The 24,535-nt window shown below is 43.6% G+C and overlaps 1 protein-coding gene across 17 annotated transcripts in view; it reads left to right on the forward strand.

The window, feature by feature from the left end:
- The window catches only part of LOC138740690 (muscleblind-like protein 3), a 118,342-nt gene that overhangs the window by 33,178 nt on the left and 60,629 nt on the right, over nt 1-24,535 (forward strand). For all 17 annotated transcript variants that reach the window (XM_069893693.1, XM_069893694.1, XM_069893692.1 and 14 more), the window contains exon 2: nt 14,349-14,513. In XM_069893693.1, coding sequence (XP_069749794.1) covers nt 14,349-14,513 — 165 coding nt within the window. The remainder of the gene's footprint in view (nt 1-14,348; nt 14,514-24,535) is intronic.

Raw genomic sequence — 24,535 nt, forward strand, 5'->3', positions numbered from 1 at the left:
CAGCAATTATCAAGGATCCACATCAACTAGTTCATGGTCTGTTCTCACTGCTGCCATCAAGAAAGAGATCTAGGTGCCACAGGGCTCACACCACCAGGTTCAGGAACAGCTGTACCCCTCCACCATCAGACTCCTCAACAACAAACTCAAATCCGGGACTCATTTAAGGAGTTTATTGATTTTCTTTTTATTTTCTCTGTATTGCACAGTCAGTTTGTTTACATTTATTATCTGTTTACATGTATATATGCTGTGTACAACTTTTTTACACTACAATAGTAGCGCCTGCAGAGAAAAGAATCTCAGGGTTGTATGTGATGTCATGAATGTATTCTGACAATAAATCGGAAAACTAAAGTTGTGTGGGGTAGAGAGGAAAGAACAGTTAAAACAGTGCAGGAGGATGTTTTTATAAAAAAATGTTTTTCCAAGAAGTTTCTGAGATCTGATGCAAGATCAATGGTGCATGCTCAGGGAAGTTTACCTCCCAGTTCCTGCGATCCTCTTGCCACCAGCCCTGTTGCCTTTAAAAGAGACTGTCATGGTTTTGCATTCATTGAATCTGAGTGGACAGATTTACTTAAACGATATCTTACCACTTGATCCTTGGGAAGGACGAAGTGCTGGGAACCAGTGCCTTGTTTGCAGCCTATTTCTGCCCACAGAATAGTTAACAGGGAGCCAGGCATCCGTTTCTGGAAGTAGCAGAAAATTTGCACAAACCTGCCCAAGTTAAAGAATCACAATGAGCCATTCACCTTGTTCGTCTCACAATGGCGAAGCTGTCTTTGACCTCGGATCGTGGAGGCAGAAAATTATTATCGGTCAGACTTGCAAGAAGCTCTCTGCCCTGCAAAGGTAGCTGTTTGCTTTTGATTGTTTACTTTGTAGGTAAGACCTTCAAGCTGTAACTGCAGCCACTGCTTGCAGAATCATCTGCATCGGTCAGCAGGGTAATTGTGGAAGTTTAGCTGAACATCTTCAGAACCTGTGAGAGAGAGCCAGCTGTTGTCCTTGAGGCTGTGGAACCTTTTTGGAATTCCACTCAACATTGCACTTTAATAATTATCCTTCCTCTTGGACTATGAATACAGTTTTAGCACAAGTGTAACATTTGCTCCAGTTGAACTGTTTCCTCTGGGTGGGGGAATCGAGGATCACCTTAAAGTGAGAGCCCCGTTTCAGAGTAATGGCAGGAAGCACTCTTTCCTGCAAAGTGTCATGGGAATTGCTGCATGAGATTGCAGTGTTAGGAAAGCAAAGCAAATGGAATAACCAGAATCAAAATGGCAGTACATCCTCACAGGTCAAGCAGTCTACACTTGTCCTTCACTCCAGGACCAAATCCTTTCCCCCTCTATCTCAAGCAGCAGCAGCCTTAGCCTTCATTAAGGGTAGGTTAAGACTGCAATAAAATAGCCACGTTATGGTTATAGCTGGTGGAATGAAGCCTCAACACTCTTTTATCCCCAAGGCACAGCTGGAGACTTCAGCCAAGTTCTCCCACTCAGCAGTCGCTAAAGACAAATGAGACGTGTATTGATTGACAAAGCCAGCAACTATGTCACCTTCTTCCCATGGTGATGGCAGAATTTGACACAAGGGCAGTTTCCACAGAAGGCAGAGACTGATTTCCATTCTTTAGAAGAAGACTCACCTGCGTACCGTGTTCTAGCATAAAGCTAACCCATTTCAAATTAAATCCGAGCTAAATAATTGCCTTTATGATCCAGCACCAATACATTCTGCCCTTTCAGATAAATAACTGCAAGGTATTAAGCATAGTTGAGAGTTACCATTGTGTTTTCATATCAGTAACTATCAGTTATCATATCATTGTTTGTACAAAAATTTTGATAACTAGTTGATTAACTCGTAGTCAAATACCTTTTTGTTATGTGCACTTCTCTATTCTCTTTTGGAAAGTTACTTTTGAGTCACTTCCAACAGGCCTTAAGTCAGCACATTGCAATGTCCAAAGTTCACTCCCATTTCCCCCCTCCTGTTGCATTGGTTACAATGCCCTCTGAACCACCCTGGCAGGTTGGGTGAAAAGATAACACCTTTGCTTGAACAAAAGCAAGTCTACCCCAGTGGAGCATCACAGAGAGGTGAAAAGAAAACACGCAGCAGATTTCATCACGGGTTTTCTTAATCTGGGATTTGGTGTCTGTGAGCCTGTTGCTGGTTGGTAGATCGCAAGCACCATGTTGACTGCAAGCCAGGATTGGCAATCAACGCCAAACTAGACTAGTCTTCATCACAACCTCAAATTAAATGGACACACTCTTGGAGTATTGTGTGCAGTCCCAGTCAAGAGGAAGGATTTTATTAAATGGGAAAGATTGCAGGATGGTACCAGGACTGGAGAGCTTGAGTTATAATGAGATGAGTAGGCTGGGCCTATTCTCCCAACGGTGAAGTAGGCTGAAGGGGGACCTTGTATAGAGATTTACAAGATCATGAAGGGCACAGTTAAGGTGTCATGATGTACAACTCCATGACTCTCTCAAGAAGACTGAAAAATTTAGGTTTCTGTAAGATCTTGAAAAGGTGCACATGAAGAGGATGTTTCATCTTTTCATTGTTTCCAGAACTGGGAGCCATATTGGAAGATAAGAGGATGCCTATTCAACATTGATTTTCTTTTTCTCTGTGGAACTCTCTTTCTGAAAGGACGGAGGAAGGAAAATCTGAAGTATGTTTTAGGAAGACAGGCAGATTCATGATCATTGAGAGGTGAAACATCATCGTGGGTGGACAGAAAAAAAAGGGTGTGGTTACAATCAGATCAGCCACAGAGACGTGCATGGTAAAGCAGATTCAAGGGTCAAATTACCTCCTCCTGCCCTAAATTTGTGAGTGTTAGAAATTGAGAATGAGGGCACGCAGTGGTGTAATAAGGAGAACGAAGGTTCACCACAACCAATTAAAGGAGAGGGAGGAAAGTTTAATCTGACCGTGATGCTCATCAGATGATTCTGGGCATTGACCCTGTGAACCTGTCGCTGAAAGAGTAGACTGGTATGTAGATCAGGATAACTCACCAACAATAACAGAGAGTCGGCAAAAAAAAAAAAATCCTTATAACCATTAGAACAATCTAAAACTTTATAAATCCAAGAAATAAGAGACAGGGAATGGAGTGTTCGAGGATTTTTAAAAAAAAACACACATGAGATGAAATGAGGACAACGAAGAGATTGTAGAGGCAGGAGGAAGGAAGAAACCCAGCCATCAAATAAATATACTGTACCCACAGTGAGTCTCAGTGAACATCACTGGAATCATGTCGAGATTTACATTAAAATCTTGGCACAGAGCAAGGCCACTTTCCACTAACACCACAACCACAGCAGGGCAGTTTGACTGTGCTGATTACCAACCACCCCCAACTCCCTTGCGCAGTGAGCTGAGCGGACCCTCCACAGACCTCGCCCTCACCGTGAGCAAACACGGGAAGATGCAGTCACATCGATTATTCTTCTTGTGACAAGATTCAGTGGCTGAGGGAAGACAAAGGGTGGGCTTAGGTCAGATAAATTAAATAATTAAATGCACATTTATTTCACAGTTTGAGCGCAAGTATATTGTTCTAAATTATGTGGTTTATAAGTAAAGTGGAGCCTCAGATATGATTGCAAATGCGTAAATCTCGGAGATCTGTGTTCATTAGTGTAACCAGACCTTGTAAGCTCGATAGGAATGAAAAGACTGCTCAGTCCACATGAGTGTTTTGAGCAGATTGTTGACATGCAAAATGACCAGATGTTGGAGAAGGTCAGGTCAACTTGAACTCAGGGCTCAGTTGTTGCCTTTGCATGGTGTGGATAATTAAGTTTCTAGGTGAGTAATGCAAAGGCTTTGGGTTAACGATGGAAATATGTGAATTCCCAAAGGCTTTAGTTAATAATCTGAGATGTAACAGTTCATGTCAGTAATGCTAACATCAAAACCTATTCCTATCATCCAAAAACAGTTGGCTGGAGGAACACAGAGGGTTGAACAGAATCAGTGGGAGGAAAAGAATGGTTAACACTTCAGATTCATCAATCTCTTACCCAGTTGAACAACACTTGGAAGAGAAGGACTGAAGGTAGCAAAGGCACACAGCTTGCTTTGAATGGTGGACTTCCATGTGCAAGGGTGGCTTCATAGAATTCCACTGAGCTAACTGAAGGGGTTAGTGACCACTCTCAGTTGCCATAATGCTACGATGAGCCCACACATGGGATGAGGCCACATGACCTTGTCCCCACCAATCCATTGGTGTGAGACGACTGCATCTGAAGGGTGGCTTCCTTAGACCACCAGCAGCAGGAATGTACGTTATCACCATCTGTAACCGTATGGCTCAGTGTAGCTTTCACTCCACTGTTAATCTAGCTGGTTAGTGGTGAATGCTAGGAAAAGCACTGCATAACCCTAAAAATGGGGAGCCAGCATAGTGAAGCTGCATGCAAAAGAGAAAAGCAATCTCATAACCAGTGGGTTCTCCCAAGCCTCTGTGTTTCAACCAGATCTGGTAGTGGTGGACGACGAAGCAGACTGTGGCAGCTGTCTCCAAAAACATCAGTGTCCTCAAGGTTGACACACTTGCAGTGGGTGATCCATCTTGAAATTCCACCATCCCACCAGGGACAGAGGTGTGAAATGGATACCAAAAGAAAAAGTTGGAAAAACCCATCAGGTCAGGCAGCATCCACAGAGAGAGTTAGACAGATAGTCAGATGTCTTATGTTTTCTTTTATACAGCAGAGAAAGAGGCCCTTTTGCCCAACCATGTCCACGCCAACCAAATTGTCTCCTTCAGCTTGTCCTGTATCCCTCCGAACCTTAACTATTCATGTACCTGTCTAAATGTTTGTAAAATGCTTTAATTGTAGTCACCTCTACCTACAACTTCTTCAAAGAGTGTGTCATGCATGTGTCTAATCTGCCAGAGGACTAGCTCAGGTGGGAAATTTGACCAAAGAGACTTTGTCGAGACTCATTTATTGAGTGCATTCAAGGGAGAAAAGCTAGCACAGGAGAGTGATGTCGAGATAAAAAGATCGATTATGATCTTGTTAAATGGTGGAGTAAGACAGAACATCTAACTTGTGTGTTCTATGTTCGTACATAACCAGAAAATCACCCTCTTATCCAATCGCTTTGTTTTCAGTTAGTTGGCCAGTCCTCAGTGCAGGATGAAATATTAATCCTGGTTCCATGAGGTTTGTTTCTAGGGAAGAATCCTTTGAGTGCCACCTTATGGAAAGCCTTTTGAAAATACAGAACTGCCACAAAGGCAAATGTGCACCCATCAGCACAAAGGAAGGTTCCTCTTGAACTTCCTCAACTGACAGGTCAGAAACAGTTAACGTTTCAGGTTCAGACCTTCCGGCAGAGCTGGGAAGGAAAGAGGAAAATGTTCAATAAGCTGCAGGGAGGGAGTATAGGATGTTGTGACAAGGTAATATTGGGGTGACCTGTGGGTAATGCTGTAAACAAGGTTATTTGGTCAATGAGTGAATAGGATCAGTTAGAGATAAGAATGTGGAAGTTGCAAAATAAAGAACAGAGCAGTTAAGGGCCCTTTGCCCCACCATGTCTGACTCTGATGGGAACTCCAAATAACCGCATCTATCTGCATATGATCTGTATCCCTCCACCCTCTGCCTGTTCATGTGCCTGTCTAAATGCCTCTTAAATGTTACTATTGTATCTGCTTCCACCATCTCCCCTGGGAGCACATTCCAGGCACCCCCATTCTTTGTGGGAAGAAAAAAAATGCCTAAAAGGCATCCTTTAAATGTTCCCCCACTCTCATTCAACCTGTGCCTTCCAATATTTGACAAGACCCTATCTCTGCCTCTCATAATTTCATAAATTTTTAGCGGATCACCCATTGGCCTTCAGTGGTCTGGCGAAAATAATGCAACCTCTCCATATAAATGCGGAGCAGAAAGTTGTCCAGCAATCAGCCTGGGCTTGTCCTCCACTTCCAGAGATATAAAAAAAAGTAAGGAGAAAAATGTAACTCTAGGTTCAAGAACAGTTTTTATGCAACGGCTTTCAGGCCCTTGAATCTGACCATACTGCTCTAACCCTAACCAAAAACTGCAAAAACCTGTTCTCATTGATAACCATCCCTATTTTTATGCATTAACTGCCCTGTGAATATTTATTTATCATTTTTTTTGTCTCTTAGCATCTTGTGGTAATTCGTTTCATACAATAGTTGGTGTATGTTGTGTACCCTGTACCTTATCCTCACATATATGACAATAAACTCTCAGACTCGAGCTGTTTGCAGCTGTATAAAATTTTGGTTAGGTCATATTTGGAAGATGGTTCGAGGTTCCTTTTTACTTTCACGTAATAACACATAAACTCCAATATACCTGAAAGAATTCAAATTTTGGCAGCCATAAGGCAAAGAAAGAATCAGAATTTATTGTCAAGAACGTCAGGAAATTTGATGTTTTGTGGCAGCATCAGAGTGCAAACATTCACATTATAAACCATCTTACAACTTTATATATAAAAAAAAATAACAATAATAGTGGACAAAAAGTGAGGCTGGGTCTTTGGTTCATTAATTATTCAGGAATCTGATGGCAGCGGGGAAGAAGCTGACCCTGTACCGCTGAGTGCTTGTATTCAGGCTCCTGTACCTTTTTCCTGAAGGTAGCAGAGTGAAAGAGGGCATGGCCTGGGTGCTGGGGGTCTTTGAAGATAGAAGCTGCTTAACGTAGACGTCTTCAATGGAGTGAAGTCTGGTGCCTGTGATGTCGCCGGCAGAGTTAACTACCCTCTGGAGTGTAGTTGTCCTGAGATTTGGTGCCTCTATACCAGGCAGTGATCCAGCCAGCAAGGATCCTGTCCACAATACACCTGTAGAAGTTTACGAGAGTCTTCAATGACATACCGAAACTCCTCAGACACCTCACAAAGTATAGCCGCTGGTGAGCCTTCTTTGTGATTGCATCAATGTGGAGGCTCCAGGACAGATCCTCGGAGATGTTGACATCCAGGAATTTGAAGTTCTTGACCCTCTCCACTACTGAGTCCTCGATGAGCACTGGGCCATATTCCCCTGACTTCCTCCTGAAGTCCACAATCATCTCCTTGGTTTTGTTGATGTGGAGCACAAGGTTGTTGTCTTTACACCATTTAACCAGCTGATCACTGCGAACATTGCCCGATGCCCTTAATAATAAGAGAAGGAGAACAAGAAGAGAGTCCCTTCAGAGATACAGTGTCTGGGAACAGTTCTTGTCTTTGCTTTACAGGAATTGTGACCATTGGGGTTTTGAAGAGGGTGCAAGATATTGCCTGGATTAGAGACTATTTGGTAGTTTCCATTGAAGAACCTCCCTGAGTTTCACAGCTTTTCGCTTTAATGGTAAAATTTTTAACCAAGTTCGACTCCTTCTCCCCGTTTTCATTGATTGTGGCAGAAATCTGCTTTTAACCTTATAAGGTCAACAGCCTGAAGCCAGTTTCAACCATTCACTGGTTGAGATTCTGTCAGCTCCCTGGCCAGCAAAACCTTTAATTTACAGTGATCAGTTTCCGTCCGCTCTCCCTCCAAGCCTTTCCAATCTCTGACTTTCTTTGGCCTAATGTCTTCCTGACATGCCTCTGCCCAACACATTCCCTTCTTTTCATGTTCCAAGCTTGAGGCTTTCTACTTCCTTCCATTTTGAGTTGAACTTTAAAACCTCCCTTTCTCTCCAAACCCTTGCTCACTGATCTGAGAAGAGTAAAGCTTCAGTAGGTTTAATGGGAGCATGGGATCCAGGTCCCCATTGTGTTTCAAGAGAGGGTGGGAAACAAAATGAGTCCAGGTTGAGTTGGTGGTAAAGAAAGCGAATGCAATGTTGGCATTCATTTCTAGAGGAGGATTGTAATGTTGAAACTTTGTAGGGCACTGGTGAGACCTCACTTAAGAGTTTTGGGGGCCTTATTTGAGAAAATGTGTGCTGGAGTTGGAGACGGTTCAGAGATGATTTACTTGAATGAGACCAGGAATGAAAGAGTTTGCATATGTGGAATGTTTGTCGGCACTTGGACTGTACTCATTTGAGTACAGAAGGATGAGGAGGAACCTCATAGAAGACATCTTGAATGCTGAAAGGCCTGGATGGAGTAGATTGTGACAAGGTTGTAAAGTATAGGACAAGATGGCACAATGTCAGAATAAAAGGGCCTCAATTTAAAACAAAGAAGCCAGAGGGTCGTGAGTCTCTGGAACTCGTCGCCACAGGTGGCTATGGAAGCGAGGACATTGGATGTATTTAAGCCAGAGGTTAACATGTATTTGATTAGTCAGGGTTACAGGAAGAAGGCCAGGGAGTGGAGGTGAGTGGGAGGATGGATCAGGTCATGATAGAATGCCCTACTTCTCTCCTATAACTTGTGATGAGATACCAAATTATTGACGGTGGATTTTGTGCAGCTGGATAGCACGTTTTGCTTGATAATGTTTGAAATACCTCATGGTATTGTACTGCATTTGAAGTTATGTGTATATTATATCTTTCTTTTGGCTTGGCTTCGCAGACGAAGATTTATGGAGGGGTAATGTCCACGTCAGCTGCAGGCTTGTTTGTGGCTGACAAGTCCGATGCGGGACAGGCAGACACGGTTGCAGCGGTTGCAAGGGAAAATTGGTTGGTTGGGGTTGGGTGTTGGGTTTTTCCTCCTTTGTCTTTTGTCAGTGAGGTGGGCTCTGAGGTCTTCTTCAAAGGAGGTTGCTGCCCGCTGAACTGTGAGTCGCCAAGATGCACGGTTTGAGACGATACCAGCCCACTGGTGGTGGTCAATGTGGCAGGCACCAAGAGATTTCTTTAGGCACTCCTTGTACCTCTTCTTTGGTGCACCTCTGTCTTGGTGGCCAGTGGAGAGCTCGCCATATAACACGATCTTGGGAAGGCGATGGTCCTCCATTCTGGAGACGTGACCTACCCAGCGCAGTTGGATCTTCAGCAGCGTGGATTCGATGCTGACGGCCTCTGCCATCTCGAGTACTTCGATGTTGGAGATGAAGTCGCTCCAATGAATGTTGAGGATGGAGCGGAGACAACGCTGGTGGAAGTGTTCTAGGAGCCGTAGGTGATGCCGGTAGAGGACCCATGATTCAGAGCCGAACAGGAGTGTGGGTATGACAACGGCTCTGTATACGCTAATCTTTGTTATATACGCTAATATATAACCATATTATATATATATTATAGATATATGCAAACTTTTGTCTTGTGTAGTTCTTAGCAAGGTGGAGAATCTATTGTTTAACTTAGTCAACAAAAAGATCTGGTCTCAGGGTTAAAATTAATTGGGCTGGGTGCAACAAGACAAAAATTGATTGTTTATGGGATGTGTTGGATTAGTTTACTGGCTTATTAAGGTATGAAATAGGATATATTCCATGATATACCAATATTTCCATGCAAGCCTGAATATTTTCTAGTTCACTGGCTTTATTCGGCTGTCCCATCGTCGAAGCCACGAAGCTGGGTTCTGCTTATCCCTCGTGACGCATAAAGTCAGCACCTGAATGACTACCATGCCTCGACAGACAAACTCTGCCCTCTTCTAGTGATCAAACAAGGTGTTTCATAATGCTGTGGACATTGCATTCCAGAAATGCTGATGTACTCCGTGATTTAATCTTCAGTCACTGGTTAATGCAAACAAATTTCATGCATTTTTTTTATTGGTGCCTCCTATTTTCTTTATGTTCCAATTCCTGGAAAGCATATTTAGGATCCATTTTGGGCCGAGGTTAGAGTGGAATCGCAATTGTGTTCGTCCCATTTGCTGCATCATCTTCTGCACCACTGATCCTGCTCCTGAATCCTGACTCAGATCATTTTACAACACTATTTGTTAAAGGGTGTGGAGTGTGGGTCATTTTCTTCCTTAATTATTTGTCCATCATACATCACTGAAAAAGCAAATCACCTGCTTATTAATACTCCCTAAAGCACATAATGGCCTGCTGCATATCCCATATAACAGATCATTGTTGACCTTGGCAAGTGGTCTCTCTCTAACTTGAAGTTGCCTTCAGAAGTGACAGAGTAAAAAGCTTTTGGGAGCACTGAGGACTTGTGTATAAATACCTTTCTTTTTCCCTTCCAAAGAGCTTACCATTTTGAACTCAATTCTTGTAAAGGTTCACAAGATCAGGAGGTTATCTCATATCGAAGCTTCAATGAACTTAACTGTGCCGCCCTGCCTGTTGCCTTTTGGGGTAGGGCCCCTTTATATATGAATGGAGAGTTTGTTTCAGCTTCAGATTTTCCATCCATATGTCATTCAATAGGAATATTGGAGCTGGAGTGCTGAGCAAATCTGAGTGGGATGACCTTTTGATCAGCCCAGAGGTTGACAAACTGTTGAACATGACATTGTAATTTGTCCTTTGTTTATCAAATAAGGTGAATAGTTATTCCAAGTTATTAAAGAAGATTATAATAACACTGCACAGTTCAACAATCAAGTCAATTTCTTCTTAAGATTTTATTATATGGCCACATGGAATTTCGGCAGTTCATGTCACTGCCTCGCAGACCAAAAGACCTGAGCTTGGTCCTGACCTCTGTCTCTGTGGGGAGTTTGCTCATTCTCCCTGTGGCCATGTGGGGTTCTCCCGCTGCTTCCACTTCCTCCGGTGACCCAAGGACATGTGGGTTCGTGGATTAATTGGCTTCTGACAGTTGTCCCCTGCAGCTGACGTGGACATTACCCCTCCATAAATCTTCAACCGCGAAGCCAAGCCAAAGAGAAAAGAAGAAGTTGGGTGCAGGAGAAATTTGGAGCAATAGATTCGGGTCCAAGTGAAAAAATATGTAACTGGGGTGAAGTAGTCAGCAACAATGCAATGGGCCAAAGGGCCTGTTTCCGTGCTATATCACTTGGTGGGTGCGTCTTAAAGTTAGGATGTCAATCCAAGTTTCTGAACTTGCTCTAAGCATGTCGGGAAACCTGGACACAAGGCAGACGAAATGTTGCAATCCATTTTTTAAAATATTATTTTATTGCAAGTAATCAATGGGCAAATTTAAAACAACCGGAGCGGCGTGGTTTGCGTAGCGGTCAGCACAACACCTTTACAGTGTCAGCAATCGGGGTGAGGGTTTGAACCCTGCTCTGTTTGTAAGGAGTTTGTAAGTTCTCCCCATGACTGTGTGGTTTTTTTCCCCCTGGGAGCTCCGGTTTCCTCCCACCCTTCAAAACGTACTGTAGGTTCATTGGGTGTAAATTGGTAGCACGGACTCGTGGGCTGAAATGGCCTGTTTATGTGCTGTATGTCTAAATTTTTAAAATTTAAATTTAACATTCAATAAACCATTCACAATAGAGAAGAATATAGATGGTGTAAAAAGAAATGCAATTCCTGTTATTTCTTGGCAATAGTTTCAGATTAATCAAGTTAGATCAAGGGATGAGGGATTTACAGCATAGAAGCTTCAGGAATGGAGGGTCTTCAGGACCGTGATGGCACTTGAGAGGGAAGGCAGTGAAAGGTCTTTTTTTGTGCTTAGTGAGTGAGTGATGTATGAGCAGTAAATGGGAATCATAGACTGAAGAGTGAGAGGGGAGGTTGGAAGAGAGATTTTCAAGTGGTGGATTTTCTGAAATGTTTCCACTTTTAAGTGGTAAGGGTGAGATTAACTTGAACAGGGAGAGGCAGATTCTGGGAAAGGAGACAAAATGCAGCTAATAGAGATACTGCCTCACAGCATCGGAAACCAGAAGGGTGGGGGGGTGGTGGTGGGGGGGGGGGGGGTGTTAATTGACTGCTGTAAATTTCCCTAGTATGTTGGTGAGTAATAGAATCTGGGGGGAGTTGATAGGAATGTAGGATGAAATACTAAAAGAAATGAGATTGGGATACGGTTAGTGTAGGCTGGTATTTGTTGAGGACTCGACGTTGTTTCATTCTGTCTGAAGCAGGAGAAAATGCAGAATTGTTGGGAGCGAGTGGGGCAGTGCAGTTACTTTTAAGTTTCCGAAAAGTAATCATCCCCAGAACAATTGTCCTAAAATGAGTTTTAATTAATATTAAAAGCAAGAAAAATCTCTGTCAATAAACTTTCTTGAAAGCTGCAAAACTCGAGAATTCTGTTAGTCCGTCTGCTTTCATCTGTGAAGATTTCCATTCCATGTTTTAGGCAATATATTTCTTCTAAGTTCTCCATTGCTTAAGCTGCCTGCCTTTTGTAGACTGCTGTGAATTTCATTTTCTCAAGAGTTTTTATGCAACTAATCCCTATAATCTGCAGGGCTGTGGCTCTCCTGCTTGCCTAAATTGACAATGGGTCACAACTGAAGCATTGTTACACGTGCAAGTGTCCATCCCAGGGATTGAGTAAATGACAGCAGACAAGAGTTGTTTATTCTGTGAAGATATCCTTGGGATATGTTTGCAAGAGCAACATCTGGAACTACATGTCTTCCCCCTCCCCCCCCCCCCCCCCACCTCTCCCTCCCCTCTACCCACCTTCTCATTACTACCTCTGATCTACAATAGATATCACACTGGGGTCAATCCCCTGACAATCAAGTGAAGCACAACTTCCTGTAACTGACCAGGTCACCCTTCCCTGAAAGCTGAGAGACTTTACTGTTATGGCAACATCTTGCCAGCTGTTACCTAAATCCCAGTTGATTTTTCACTAAATTTTGTCCTCCTTCCTGTACATCCTCACATATTGGCTCCCTGGAGCTGAATGGGAGGCCACCCAAGAGCAAGTGACGGCAATGTTAACTACTGCTGAGTCAACAGGCGCGAACCTCATAGTCATGGAGTCACAGTGCCATACAGCCCATTAGCCCATCACCTCAATGTCACCCTGTTTCCCCAAAGACATCCAATTCCAGTTGCCCACACATTATCCTTCTATCTCTTAACTATTTAAGTACCTCTTAAGCATAGTTATCAGTGGGCTGATAACGCCTCAAACCGTGCATCTTGGCGCCTCACAGTTTGGCGGGCAGCAACCTCCTTTGAAGAAGACCGCAGAGCCCACCTCACTGACAAAAGGCAAAGGAGGAAAAACCCAACCCCAACCAACCAATTTTCCCCTGCAACCGCTGCAACCGTGTCTGCCTGTCCCGCATCGGATTTATCAGCCACAAACGAGCCTGCAGCTGACGTGGACTTTTTACCCCCTCCATAAATCTTCGTCCGCGAAGCCAAGCCAAAGAAAGAAGCATAGTAATTGCATTTGATTCCAGTACCTCCTCTGGCAGCAAGCTCCAGATAACAATCTTCTCTGTTAGAAAAACATACCCCTCAGATTTAAACAAGAAAGTCTGCAGACGCTATGATTGTAGTTCAATACACAAAAGAGCTGGAGAAACTCAGCAAGTTACACAGCATTCCTTATGTAGCTAAGATGTGCAACCAACCTTTTGGGCCTTAGACCTTTGTCAATATCTCTATCAGATCCAAGCTCTCATCTGAAATTGTTTCCCCCTTTTTGCTTTTAATAATCCTACCACGGGAAGCGAAGCTTGCTGCTCAAGCATCAGATTAGCAATCCTTTCACAGAATATGAAATTGGTTCTGATATTATCATTGATCTGCACTTGCAGGCCCTTTGAACCCCCACCCCCTACTTTGTGTACATTCTCTTCTTTCAGGTAATTGGTCAGTTGGCAAGTATAAAGCATTTCCAGGTGGCAAAAGCCAAATGATGTGGGGAAGGATGAGGGGGTTGACCATTTAAGGAATCGGGGTCAAGTGCAACGAGTGGGCAGGACATGGTGAGGGACAGGATGCATCAGAAGAATTTTGAAAGGTGTGAAGTTGAGAGTGGGCCTTGAACAGAAGAATTTTGGAGTAATTGATGAAAACATTTTTGAGGGTTTGAATGACAAAATTAGGAGTTGATAGGGGAAGGATTATATAGAAGGTGGCAATTATTGTGATGGGAAGGACATGGATTTAGAAGGTCATTTGGATGAAAAGAACATTTCTCTGCAGACTGCTCTGAGCTGAGGCACTGGCCAGGATAGACCTGGGAGTCACATGAAGCTCATGATAGAAGTTAATAGCTGTTCATTTGTGTAGCTGTCCTCAATATCATAATCAAACTTCATCCCCAGTGATGTCATCCATTAACCAGAGTTCCCTAGGGTGGCTTAAACATGATAGCTTTTCCACTGACCTGGTCTTAACTTGCCTTCTTGGAACTCTTGGATTGAGGGGGTGGATGGAAAAGGCTGGCCATGGTGGACCATGCTTATTTGGTGCAATGATGTGCCCAGTGAGGTGGGACATGCTGATGGGGAGGTGAAAAGATCATGCTTTCAACCCTTCTGTTAGTTTCGTGTTCTTGTCCTGACAGGGGCGTTGCACTCGGGAAAACTGCAAGTATCTCCATCCACCGCCGCACTTGAAAACCCAGCTGGAGATCAATGGAAGGAACAACCTCATCCAGCAGAAGACTGCGGCAGCCATGCTGGCGCAGCAGATGCAGTTCATGTTGCCTGGCACGCAGCTCCAGCCTGTGGTGAGTAATGGCACCCTCGTTCATCCTCACTGTGGCCACACACTCACACATCCACAGTCCTGACTCAGTCAACTCTCATCCCAGGCTTTTATTGCCTCGGTCCAGTTCATTAAGCCACAGAGATGTAGCAGGACGGAAGCAAACCTTTAGGCCCATCTCATCCTTGCCAGCCAGATTGCCTACCTGAGCTTGTCCATTGCTCGAACACTTTCTTAATTTAAAAAAAATCTTTAAATTTAGACATACAGCACGGTAACAGGCCATTTCGGCCCATAATCCCGTGTTGCCCAATTACATCCAATTAACTTATGACCTTGGTACATTTTGAATGGTGGGAGGAAACCAGAGCCCCCAGAGAAAATCCATGTAGACTTGGGGGGGATGTTCAAACTCCTTACAGACAGCACGGTATTCAAGCCCCAGTCCCGATCACTGGCACTGAAACAGAATTGGGCTAATCGTTACACAAACTGTGCTGTCCCTGCATGTCTAAATGTCTTACAAGCACTGCATTTGTACCTACTTCCTCTGGCAGGTTGATCCACATACCAACCATCCTTTGCGTTATAAAATATCCCCAAAAAAAAAACCGCCTTTCGGGTCCACATGAAATCTTTCCCCTCTTAATCCCTTTGCCATCTAATTTTAAATTCCCCTTTCTTGGGGAAAAAACTGAATGTTCACCTTATCTCTGCACCTTATGATTTTATAAACCTTTGGAAGGTCATCCCTCAGCCCCCTGCGCTCCGGGGAGAAAAGTTCCAGCTTCTCCTTGTAACTCAAGCCCTCCAGCTCTGGCCACATCCACGTGAGTCTTTGATGCATCCTTTCCAGCTTGCTAAAACCATTCTGGGGCTCTTTGCCCTCTCATCTTCCATCTCTGAAAAGCAAAGTCCATGGATCATGACCCAGTGGATGCCGAGCCCTTTTGCTCCCATCATGGTGATTGGTGACGATCATCATTTCCAATTGCTTCTAGATCTGTAACCTCTTGTAATCCTCTGACCATTCTGTCCTTCTCCTGTGCTCACCTCTCAACATAAGAGGTAGGAGCAGGAGCTGGCCATCTGGCCCGTCGAACCCACTCTGCCATTCAATAAGATTGTGTCTGATCTGGCCGTGGACTCAGCTCCACTTGCCTGTCCTTTCCCTTAATTCCCACATATTCAAAAATCTAACCATGTCTTTCATGAGGGCAGCCTCCACTGCTTCATGAGGGAGAGACTTCCACAGATTCACTATTGACTGGGGGAAGCAGACCCTCCTCAGTTCTGTCTTAATTCTATCCCTCCCCAACAAACCTTGAGACTGTGTCTTAGCTCTAGTCTCATCTGTCTCTTCCCTGCTCCCTTTCTACCTTATCCATTCTTTCCATAATTTTACGTTTCTTTAAGATCCCCCTTCATGCTTTTAAACTCCAATGAGAATAGAGCTAGGTCACTCGATTTCTCCTCATAAGATAAGCCCGTCATTTCTGAACCTGCTCTTCACTGCCTCCAAGGCCAGTGTACATCTTCACTCGACTTGTGAGTACTCCAAGTGCAGCCTCATCACTACCCTGTACAGTTGATCTTGAAAGTTCTTTGTTCCCCTCATTCGTGTTACGATAATAATTGATAAATAAAATGTTTATGTTAAGGGATTTGTGCATGAAGGAGAAAGAAAAATGGAAAGTTAGAAAAGTTAAGGGAGCGTTTATTTTTAGTGTTGTTGGGAAATTTTTCAGACTTGGTGGCTTAATGCTCCACCTTTCCAGGGCTGTATGTTGTATGTGTGGTCATGTATGTACTCTGACAGTAAATACGCTCATTCAATTGTTAACATTAAATTAGATTTTTGGGGGTGTGGGAGCTGAAGTGAAGAGACCGAGGAAGGGGCTGTTGGCGCATAAGTAGATTCAGCTGGAAGAGAGTTGGTGTAGAAGGATTGGAGCCATTGGGATGAGTTGTAATACAACAGGGACACAGACTCAAAAAACCTAACAAATACAGGGCTAAAAGTTTTTGTATTTAAATGCACACAGCATAAGATATACAATGGATGACCATGTAATACAGCTACGGATTGGCAGGTGTGATGTGGGGGCCATCACGGAGTCGTGGCAACAGGATGGATGTCATTGGGAATTGAATGTCCAAGGATACACAGTGTAACGAAAGGAAAGCAGAGGGAGGTAGCACAGCTCTGTTGGTAAAGAATAACATTCTTTGGCTTGGCTTCGCGGACAAATATTTATGGAGGGGTAATGTCCACGTCAGCTGCAGGCCTGTTTGTGGCTGACAAGTCCGATGCAGGACAGGCAGACACGGTTGCAGCGGTTGCAAGGGAAAATTGGTTGGTTGGGGTTGGGTGTTGGGTTTTTCCTCCTTTGTCTTTTGTCAGTGAGGTGGGCTCTGCGGTCTTCTTCAAAGGAGGTTGCTGCCCGCCGAACTGTGAGGCGCCAAGATGCATATTTTGAGGCGATATCAGCCCACTGGCGGTGGTCAATGTGGCAGGCACCAAGAGATTTCTTTAGGCAGTCCTTGTACCTCTTCTTTGGTGCACCTCTGTCTCGGTGGCCATTGGAGAGCTCGCCATATAACACGATCTTGGGAAGGCGATGGTCCTCCATTCTGGAGACGTGACCTACCCAGCGCAGTTCGATCTTCAGCAGCATGGATTCGATGCTGTCGGCCTCTGCCATCTTGAGTATTCAATTTTGGTGATGAAGTCGCTCCAATGAATGTTGAGGATGGAGCAGAGACAACGCGGGTGGAAGCGTTCTAGGAGCCGTAGGTGATGGCAGTAGAGGACCCATGATTCGGAGCCGAACAGGAGTGTGGGTATGACAACGGTAACATTAAGTGATTAGAAAAAGGTGACAGAAGATATAGAATCACTGTGGGTTGAGTTAAGAAATGGCAAGGGTAAAAAGACACTGTTGGCTGAAAGAAACAGACCTGCAAACAGTCGGGGTTTACAAGTTGCCACTTTGGTAGGTTATCTACCTGTGTGCAGGCTAATTGGTGGGCAGAATTTTTTTTAAAACTGCATGGGTAGGCAAACCACCTCGGAGGTGGATTATCTACCCATGTACACACACCGTGTAGCTGCTGCTGGTCAATTTGTAAGCAATTGATGGTTGCCAAGGTAGAAAATGATGTCAGCACTTGCGTGCAATGGCTGTCTTCCTTACCCATAATCCCCTACGCCGCTGGAATGCCAAAATGGTTCCCCTGCAGCATGGGGGATTATGCGTAAGAAGGATAGCCATTGATCCTGCCCCAGATCCACTCCCCGCCGGCCCAACAGCTTTTGCCCACTGGCCTGAGAACATGTAGGCAGAAGATGGGTAACTATCGGCCAGTTAGCTTAACTTCTTTAGTTGGGAAAATGCTTGCAGCTGTCATTAAGGATGAAATAGCGAGACATTTAGAATGAAGGGGTTCCATCAGGCAAATGCAGCATGGATTCAGAAAGGGCAGGTCTTGTTTTACAAACTTGCTGAAGTTCTTTGAGGATATAATGGGTGCGGTGAGTAGAGGGGAACAGGTTGATGTTGTACATTGGATTTCCAGAAGGCGTTTGATAAGGTGCCGCACAAGAGACTTATCAATAAGATACAGATGAATGGAGTCGGGGGAAGTATATTGACATGGATTGAGGATTGGTTAACTTTCAGAAGTCAGAAAGTCAGGATAAATGGGTGTTTTTCTGATTGGCAGACAGTGGGAAGTGGGGTCCTGCAGGGGTCGGTGTTGGGCCCACAGGTGTTCACCGTTTACATTGATGATGTGGAAGAGGGGACAGAGTGTCGTGGAGCCAAGTTTGCGGGTGATACTAAATTGAGTAGAAAAGCAAATTGTACAGAGGATATGGAGAGGCTGCAGAAAGATATAGTTCAGTTAGGTGAGTGGGCCAAGGTCTGGCAGATGGAGAATAACATTAGTACATACAAGGTCATCCACTTTGGCAAGAAAAATAGAACAGCAAATTATTATTTAAAAGGTGAAAATCTGCAGCAAGCTGTAATGCAGAAGGACCTGGGAGAGCTTGTGCATGAATCACAAAAAAAGTTGGGTTGCAGGTACAACAGGTTATTAAGAAGGCAAATGGAATGTTGGCCTTCATCACTAGAGGAATTGAATTCAAGGGCAGGGAGGTTGTGCTGCAACTATACAAGGTACTGGTGAGGCTGCACCTGGAGCTCTGGTCTCCCATACTTGAGGAAGGATATTCTGGCCTTGGAGGGAGTCCAGAGGAGGTTGATCCCGGAGGTCAACCCCTCAAACCTACAAGGAGAGACTAAATCGTCTAGGATTATACTCGCTCGAATTCAGAAGAATGAGAGGAGATCTTATAGAAACATATAAAATTATGAAAGGGATAGATAAGATAGAGGCAGGAAAATTGTTTTCATCGGTAGTTGGGACCAGAACTAGGGGACACAGCCTCAAGATTCAGGGCAGTACATTTAAGATGGAGATGAGGAAAAACTGTTTTTCCCAGAGAGTAGTGAATTTGTGGAATTCTCTGCCCAGGGAAGCAGTTGAGGCGACTTCATTAAACATATTTAAGGATCAGTTAGACAGATTAAGGGATATGGGGAAAAGGTAGGTAGGTGGAGTTGAGTCAATGATCAGATCAGCCTTGATCTTATTGAATGGCGGAGTAGGCTTGACGGGCTGGATGGCCAACTCCTGCTCCTATTTCTTATGTTCTTATTTCAGTGGAGTAAAGGGAATTATGGTGGCATGAGAGTAGCTGGCCAAAGTGAATGGATGGGGAGAGTAGTAGAGAGGATGGCAGAACAGCAGCGGATGGATTTGAGAAATGAGGAATGTGCAGGATAAATGCATGCCAAAAAAGAAGAAACATTCAAATGTAAAATATCACAACTGTGGCTGACAAGGGAAGTTAAAGCCAATGTAAAAGCAAAAGTGAGGCCAAACAAAGAAGCAAAAAATAGTGGGAAGAGACAGGACTGGGAAGCTTTTAAAAACTTGCAGAAAGCAACGAAAAATCTCAAAAGGAGGGAAACGATGAAGTGTGAAAGTAGTCTAACAAATATATCAAAGAGGATATAAAACACTTCTTCAAGTGTATAAAGAGTAAAAAGAGAAGTGAGAGGAGATATAGGACCACTAGAAAATGACGCAGGAACCATAATAATGGGAGGCATGGAGGTAGCAGAGGAGCTAAATAAGTATTTTGCAGTAGTCTTCACTGTGGAAGGTATTAGCAATGTGCTGGATGTTCAAGGTTATGAGGAAAGGAAAGTGAGTGCAGTTACTATGACAAATGTGCTCAGAAGGCTAAATGGTCCAAGGGCAGAGAAGTCACCTGGACCAGATGCATTGCACCCTTGAGTTCTGAAAGAAGTAGTTGTGAAGATTGTGGAGGAATAGGTAATGATCTTTCAGGAATCAATAGATTCTGGTATGGTCCTAGAGGATTTGAAAATCACAATTGTTACTCCATTATTCCAGAAGGAAGGGAGGCAGCAGAAAGGAAATTATAGACCAGTCAGCCTGATGTCAGTGGTTGGGAAGATGTTGGAGTCGATTGTCAAAGTACTTGGAGGCATATCACAAGATAGGCCACATGGTTTCCTTAAGGGAAAATATTGATGATGAACCAATTAGAATTCTTTGAAGAGGTGACAAGCAGGGAGGATAAAGGAGATGCAGTGGATGTTGTGTATTTGGATTTTCAGAAGCCATTGTCAAGATGCTGCTCATGTGGCTACTTAACAAGATTAGAGCCCATGGTATAATAGGAAGCATACTAACATGGGTAGACCATTGCCTGACTAGAGCCCATGGTATAATAGACCAAGATTAGAGCACATGGTATAATAGCCCAAGATTAGAGCCCATGGTATAATAGGAAGCATACTAACATGGATAGACCATTGCCTGACTAGAGCCCATGGTATAATAGACCAAGATTAGAGCCCATGGTATAATAGGAAGCATTCTAACATGGGTAGAGCATTGGCTGACTAGAGCCCATGGTATAATAGCCCAAGATTAGAGCCCATGGTATAATAGCCCAAGATTAGAGCCCATGGTATAATAGCCCAAGATTAGAGCCCATGGTATAATAGCCCAAGATTAGAGCCCATGGTATAATAGCCCAAGATTAGAGCCCATGGTATAATAGCCCAAGATTAGAGCCCATGGTATAATAGGAAGCATACTAACATGGGTAGACCATTGCCTGACTAGAGCCCATGGTATAATAGACCAAGATTAGAGCCCATGGTATAATAGCCCAAGATTAGAGCCCATGGTATAATAGGAAGCATACTAACATGGATAGACCATTGCCTGACTAGAGCCCATGGTATAATAGACCAAGATTAGAGCCCATGGTATAATAGGAAGCATTCTAACATGGGTAGAGCATTGGCTGACTAGAGCCCATGGTATAATAGCCCAAGATTAGAGCCCATGGTATAATAGCCCAAGATTAGAGCCCATGGTATAATAGCCCAAGATTAGAGCCCATGGTATAATAGCCCAAGATTAGAGCCCATGGTATAATAGCCCAAGATTAGAGCCCATGGTATAATAGCCCAAGATTAGAGCCCATGGTATAATAGCCCAAGATTAGAGCCCATGGTTCTAATAGGAAACATACTAACATGGGTAGAGCATTGGCAGGAAGCAGAGTCACAATACAAGGATCACATTCTTGGTGATTCCAAGTTGCTATTGGTGTTCCCCTGGGTCTGTTTTAAGACTGCTTCTTTTTTTTCAATGACTTAGATTATGGAATGAATGGCTTTGCCGTCAAGTTTGCAGATGATAGGAAGATTGGTGGAAGAGCAGGATGTGCTGAGGAAACAGGGAGGCTGCAGAGGGCTTGGACAGATTGGGAGAATGGGCAGAGAGGTGGCAAATGAATACAATGTTGGAAAATGGGCAGTCATGTATTTTGGCAGAAGAAATATATGGGCAGACTATTTTCTAAATGGGGAGAACATTGAAAATATCCAGATGCAAAGGGACTTAGGAGTCCTCATACAGAATAGCCTAAAGGTAAATGTGTAGGATAAGACTGTGGTGAAGAAGGCAAATGCAATGCTGGCATTCGTTTCAAGAGGAAGAGAATACAAGTACAGGGATGTGATGTTGAGGCTTGAGAGGACACTGGTGAGTCCTCACTTGATGTATTGTGAGTAGTTTTGGGCACTTCAAAAAGGATGTGCTGTTTGTTAGAGAGGGTTCAGAGAAGGTTCACAGAGGTGATTCTAGGAATGCAGGGGTTATCATATGAGGAGTGTTTGACAGTTCTTGGCCTGTACTCATTATTTCTGCTCCTGTGTCTTACGGTAGTATTTGTGTTTGTGATTTACAAACCCTGTTCCACATTCTGCGAAAAGCAGCCCCTGCATTGTAATGCCCATGTTGCATTCTCCACAGCCTTTCTAACATAAAATTTAACTGGAAAAAAAAACAAATTCCTTTCATAAAATCTTGACCATTTAGTCATTTTCCGACTATGTCATTCTCCATTAAGAGGAAAAGGGAACAGTCAGCTGGCGAGCAGCTCATGGAATTCTTGCATTTCAAAAGAGAGGTCAAAGTAATTCAGGAACAAGAGACTTGTTAGCTCAGTATCAGTCAGTGATTCTCCACCATTTTTTCCACTCACATACCACCTTAAATAATCCCTTACTATTCACAGAGCACCTACAACATCCTATCTCATAGGTGCCCTGCGGTTAGTAAGGGGTTACTTAAGGTGGTATGTGAGTGAAAAAAAAGGTTGAGAACCACTGATATTACAGTGTGTTTCCAATTAACCGAAAAACGAACAACTGAAATTCCAAATAACCAGAAGTTTTCTTGGGTGAGACATGATGTCACAATTTGAAAGTTAAAAAAAATTTCCCCACCATGCTCAAGTGAGACTATAGGGAATTAGTTTTACAAAGGAGACACATTGACGGGAAGGATAGCACTGATTATTTATTTATAAGTTGGCATTCTCAGAATTTGAATTGAATATCACAATCTCTCCCCACATGCCCAAGCCACGCTCTCTCTCCACTTCTCTGCCTGAGATGCGCTCTCTCCCCGCTCACCCACCTGAGCTGCGCTGCCGCTCTCTCTGCTCATTTGCCTGAGCCGTGTTGCCACTCTCCCCACTTGCACGCTCGCCCGCCCGAGCTGCACCCTCTCCCCGCTCGCCCACCCGAGCAGTGCTGCCGCTGTCTCTCTGCTCATTTGCCCGAGCCACGTTGCCGCTCTCCCCACTTGCAAGCCTGAGCTGCACTCTCTCTTTGTTCACCCAAGCCGCTCCCTCTGTCAAATACCCTTTCAGGGGATTGCTGAAATTCTGCTGGACTACCATCCCTGTGCAATCTTCTACCACTTGGGGGTGAGGTGAGACCTCGGGCTCCTGGGCAGGAATGGAGACAGCGGTGGGGAGGTGTTGGGGATCGGTGACAGCAGATATAAGTATTCTCCTGATGCTACTGGGCTGCTTTAGAGAAAATTCAGGAATATCCAAAAAATCCACTTAACTGAGATAGGTCCGGTCCCAAGCATTTCAGATAATCGGAAACATACTGTGCTTAATCATGTAACCAAATGTAGAACAAAAAAAAGTAATTCCAATGCAAAAGCAAAAGTTGGTAAATGGATCTAATTCTTTGAAGACGTAATGGAAAAAGTAGACCAGGAAAGCAACATATATAATATACTTGGATATTCAAAGGCGGTTGCTACATGAGACACATTACAAAATGTGAATGGAGCACCCCCATTGTTTCCTGACAACACAGGAAACAAGTTAAAGGTAATTACTCAGACAAGAAGAAGGTGAAAATTCCCACAAGAATCAGCCTGTGAACAATGTTGCTCATCGATATAGATGACTTCAGATTGGGAGTGTAACTAATAACGAGCAAGAATGCAAAAACAGATGAGATGATTTATTAGGGTTGGAACCATAAAGCAAGGTACTGCTTGGAAAATAAGAGGAGCAGAATGAACTTGGGATTCAGATACACAACCTACTCAAGATGGGGATGCAAAGTAGTTAGGTTGTACAGATGCTCCCAACTGACAACCATAATTCGGAACAAAGGATTGGTCGTATCTCGGAATGGACATATGTTGGAATTGCGTACATTTATTTAAAAAAAAAGTAAAAGAAAGAATTTACAAAGTTTATGTTGTATTTGACAAACTATAACAGGGATACAGGGCATGGAAGAGCCAAAATATGCCTACTTACTTTGTTAGTCAGTGTCCTGGTCTTCCGTTGGCGCACATTTGGTGGGTTCGCATATTGGAGTTCAGTTGGCACATGCGCAAGAGTTAAGCGCCCTAACGATATTGAATTCATGCCCTTAACTTTCGCACATGCGCCAACTGAACTCCAATACGCAAACCGCGCACAAACCAACCAAAGACTTGCGCATGTGGATAGCAATCAAGATGGCAGCCTCAAGCCTACAGACCCAGGATGCTGACTAACAAGGTAAGTATGCACATTTTGGCTCTTACATGCCCTGCATCTCTATTATAGTTTGTCAAATACAACATAAACAGAGTAAATTTTAAATTTTTTCTTTATTTTTTTAAACAAATTTTTGGTTGTATGTGCAGATGGTCGCAAGTTGAGGAGTATCTGTAAAATGACAAACCAAGAACTTGGGTTCCTAAATTGCTTTGCTCTTCCCTAACTGGGTAACCTGCACCACTTCAGATCTCTCCAACTCCGGTCCTTCTTCAGTTTTTCATTTTCCGGCCTTACGAGCATCTAGGTCCCAAATGTTGAAAGTCCTTTTCAAAGATTTTTTAAAATCTATTGTCATCCTTTTAGCTAATCCTTCAAACCTATAATTTTGACGATGTTGCTTGTCTCAATGTTTCCTTTGTAAGTGTGACAATTCTTGACTGAGTTCAGCCTGTGGAATACTGTGAGTTATTTTACAAAGTTAAGAGGTGCTATCTGGATGTATGTTATTGTCATCCCTTGTTTTTCATGTCGATGTGTCTACATCGTGAAAGAATTGCAGAGAA

Source organism: Narcine bancroftii, chromosome 8 (genome assembly GCF_036971445.1).
Source record: "Narcine bancroftii isolate sNarBan1 chromosome 8, sNarBan1.hap1, whole genome shotgun sequence".
Classification (NCBI taxonomy): domain Eukaryota; kingdom Metazoa; phylum Chordata; class Chondrichthyes; order Torpediniformes; family Narcinidae; genus Narcine; species Narcine bancroftii.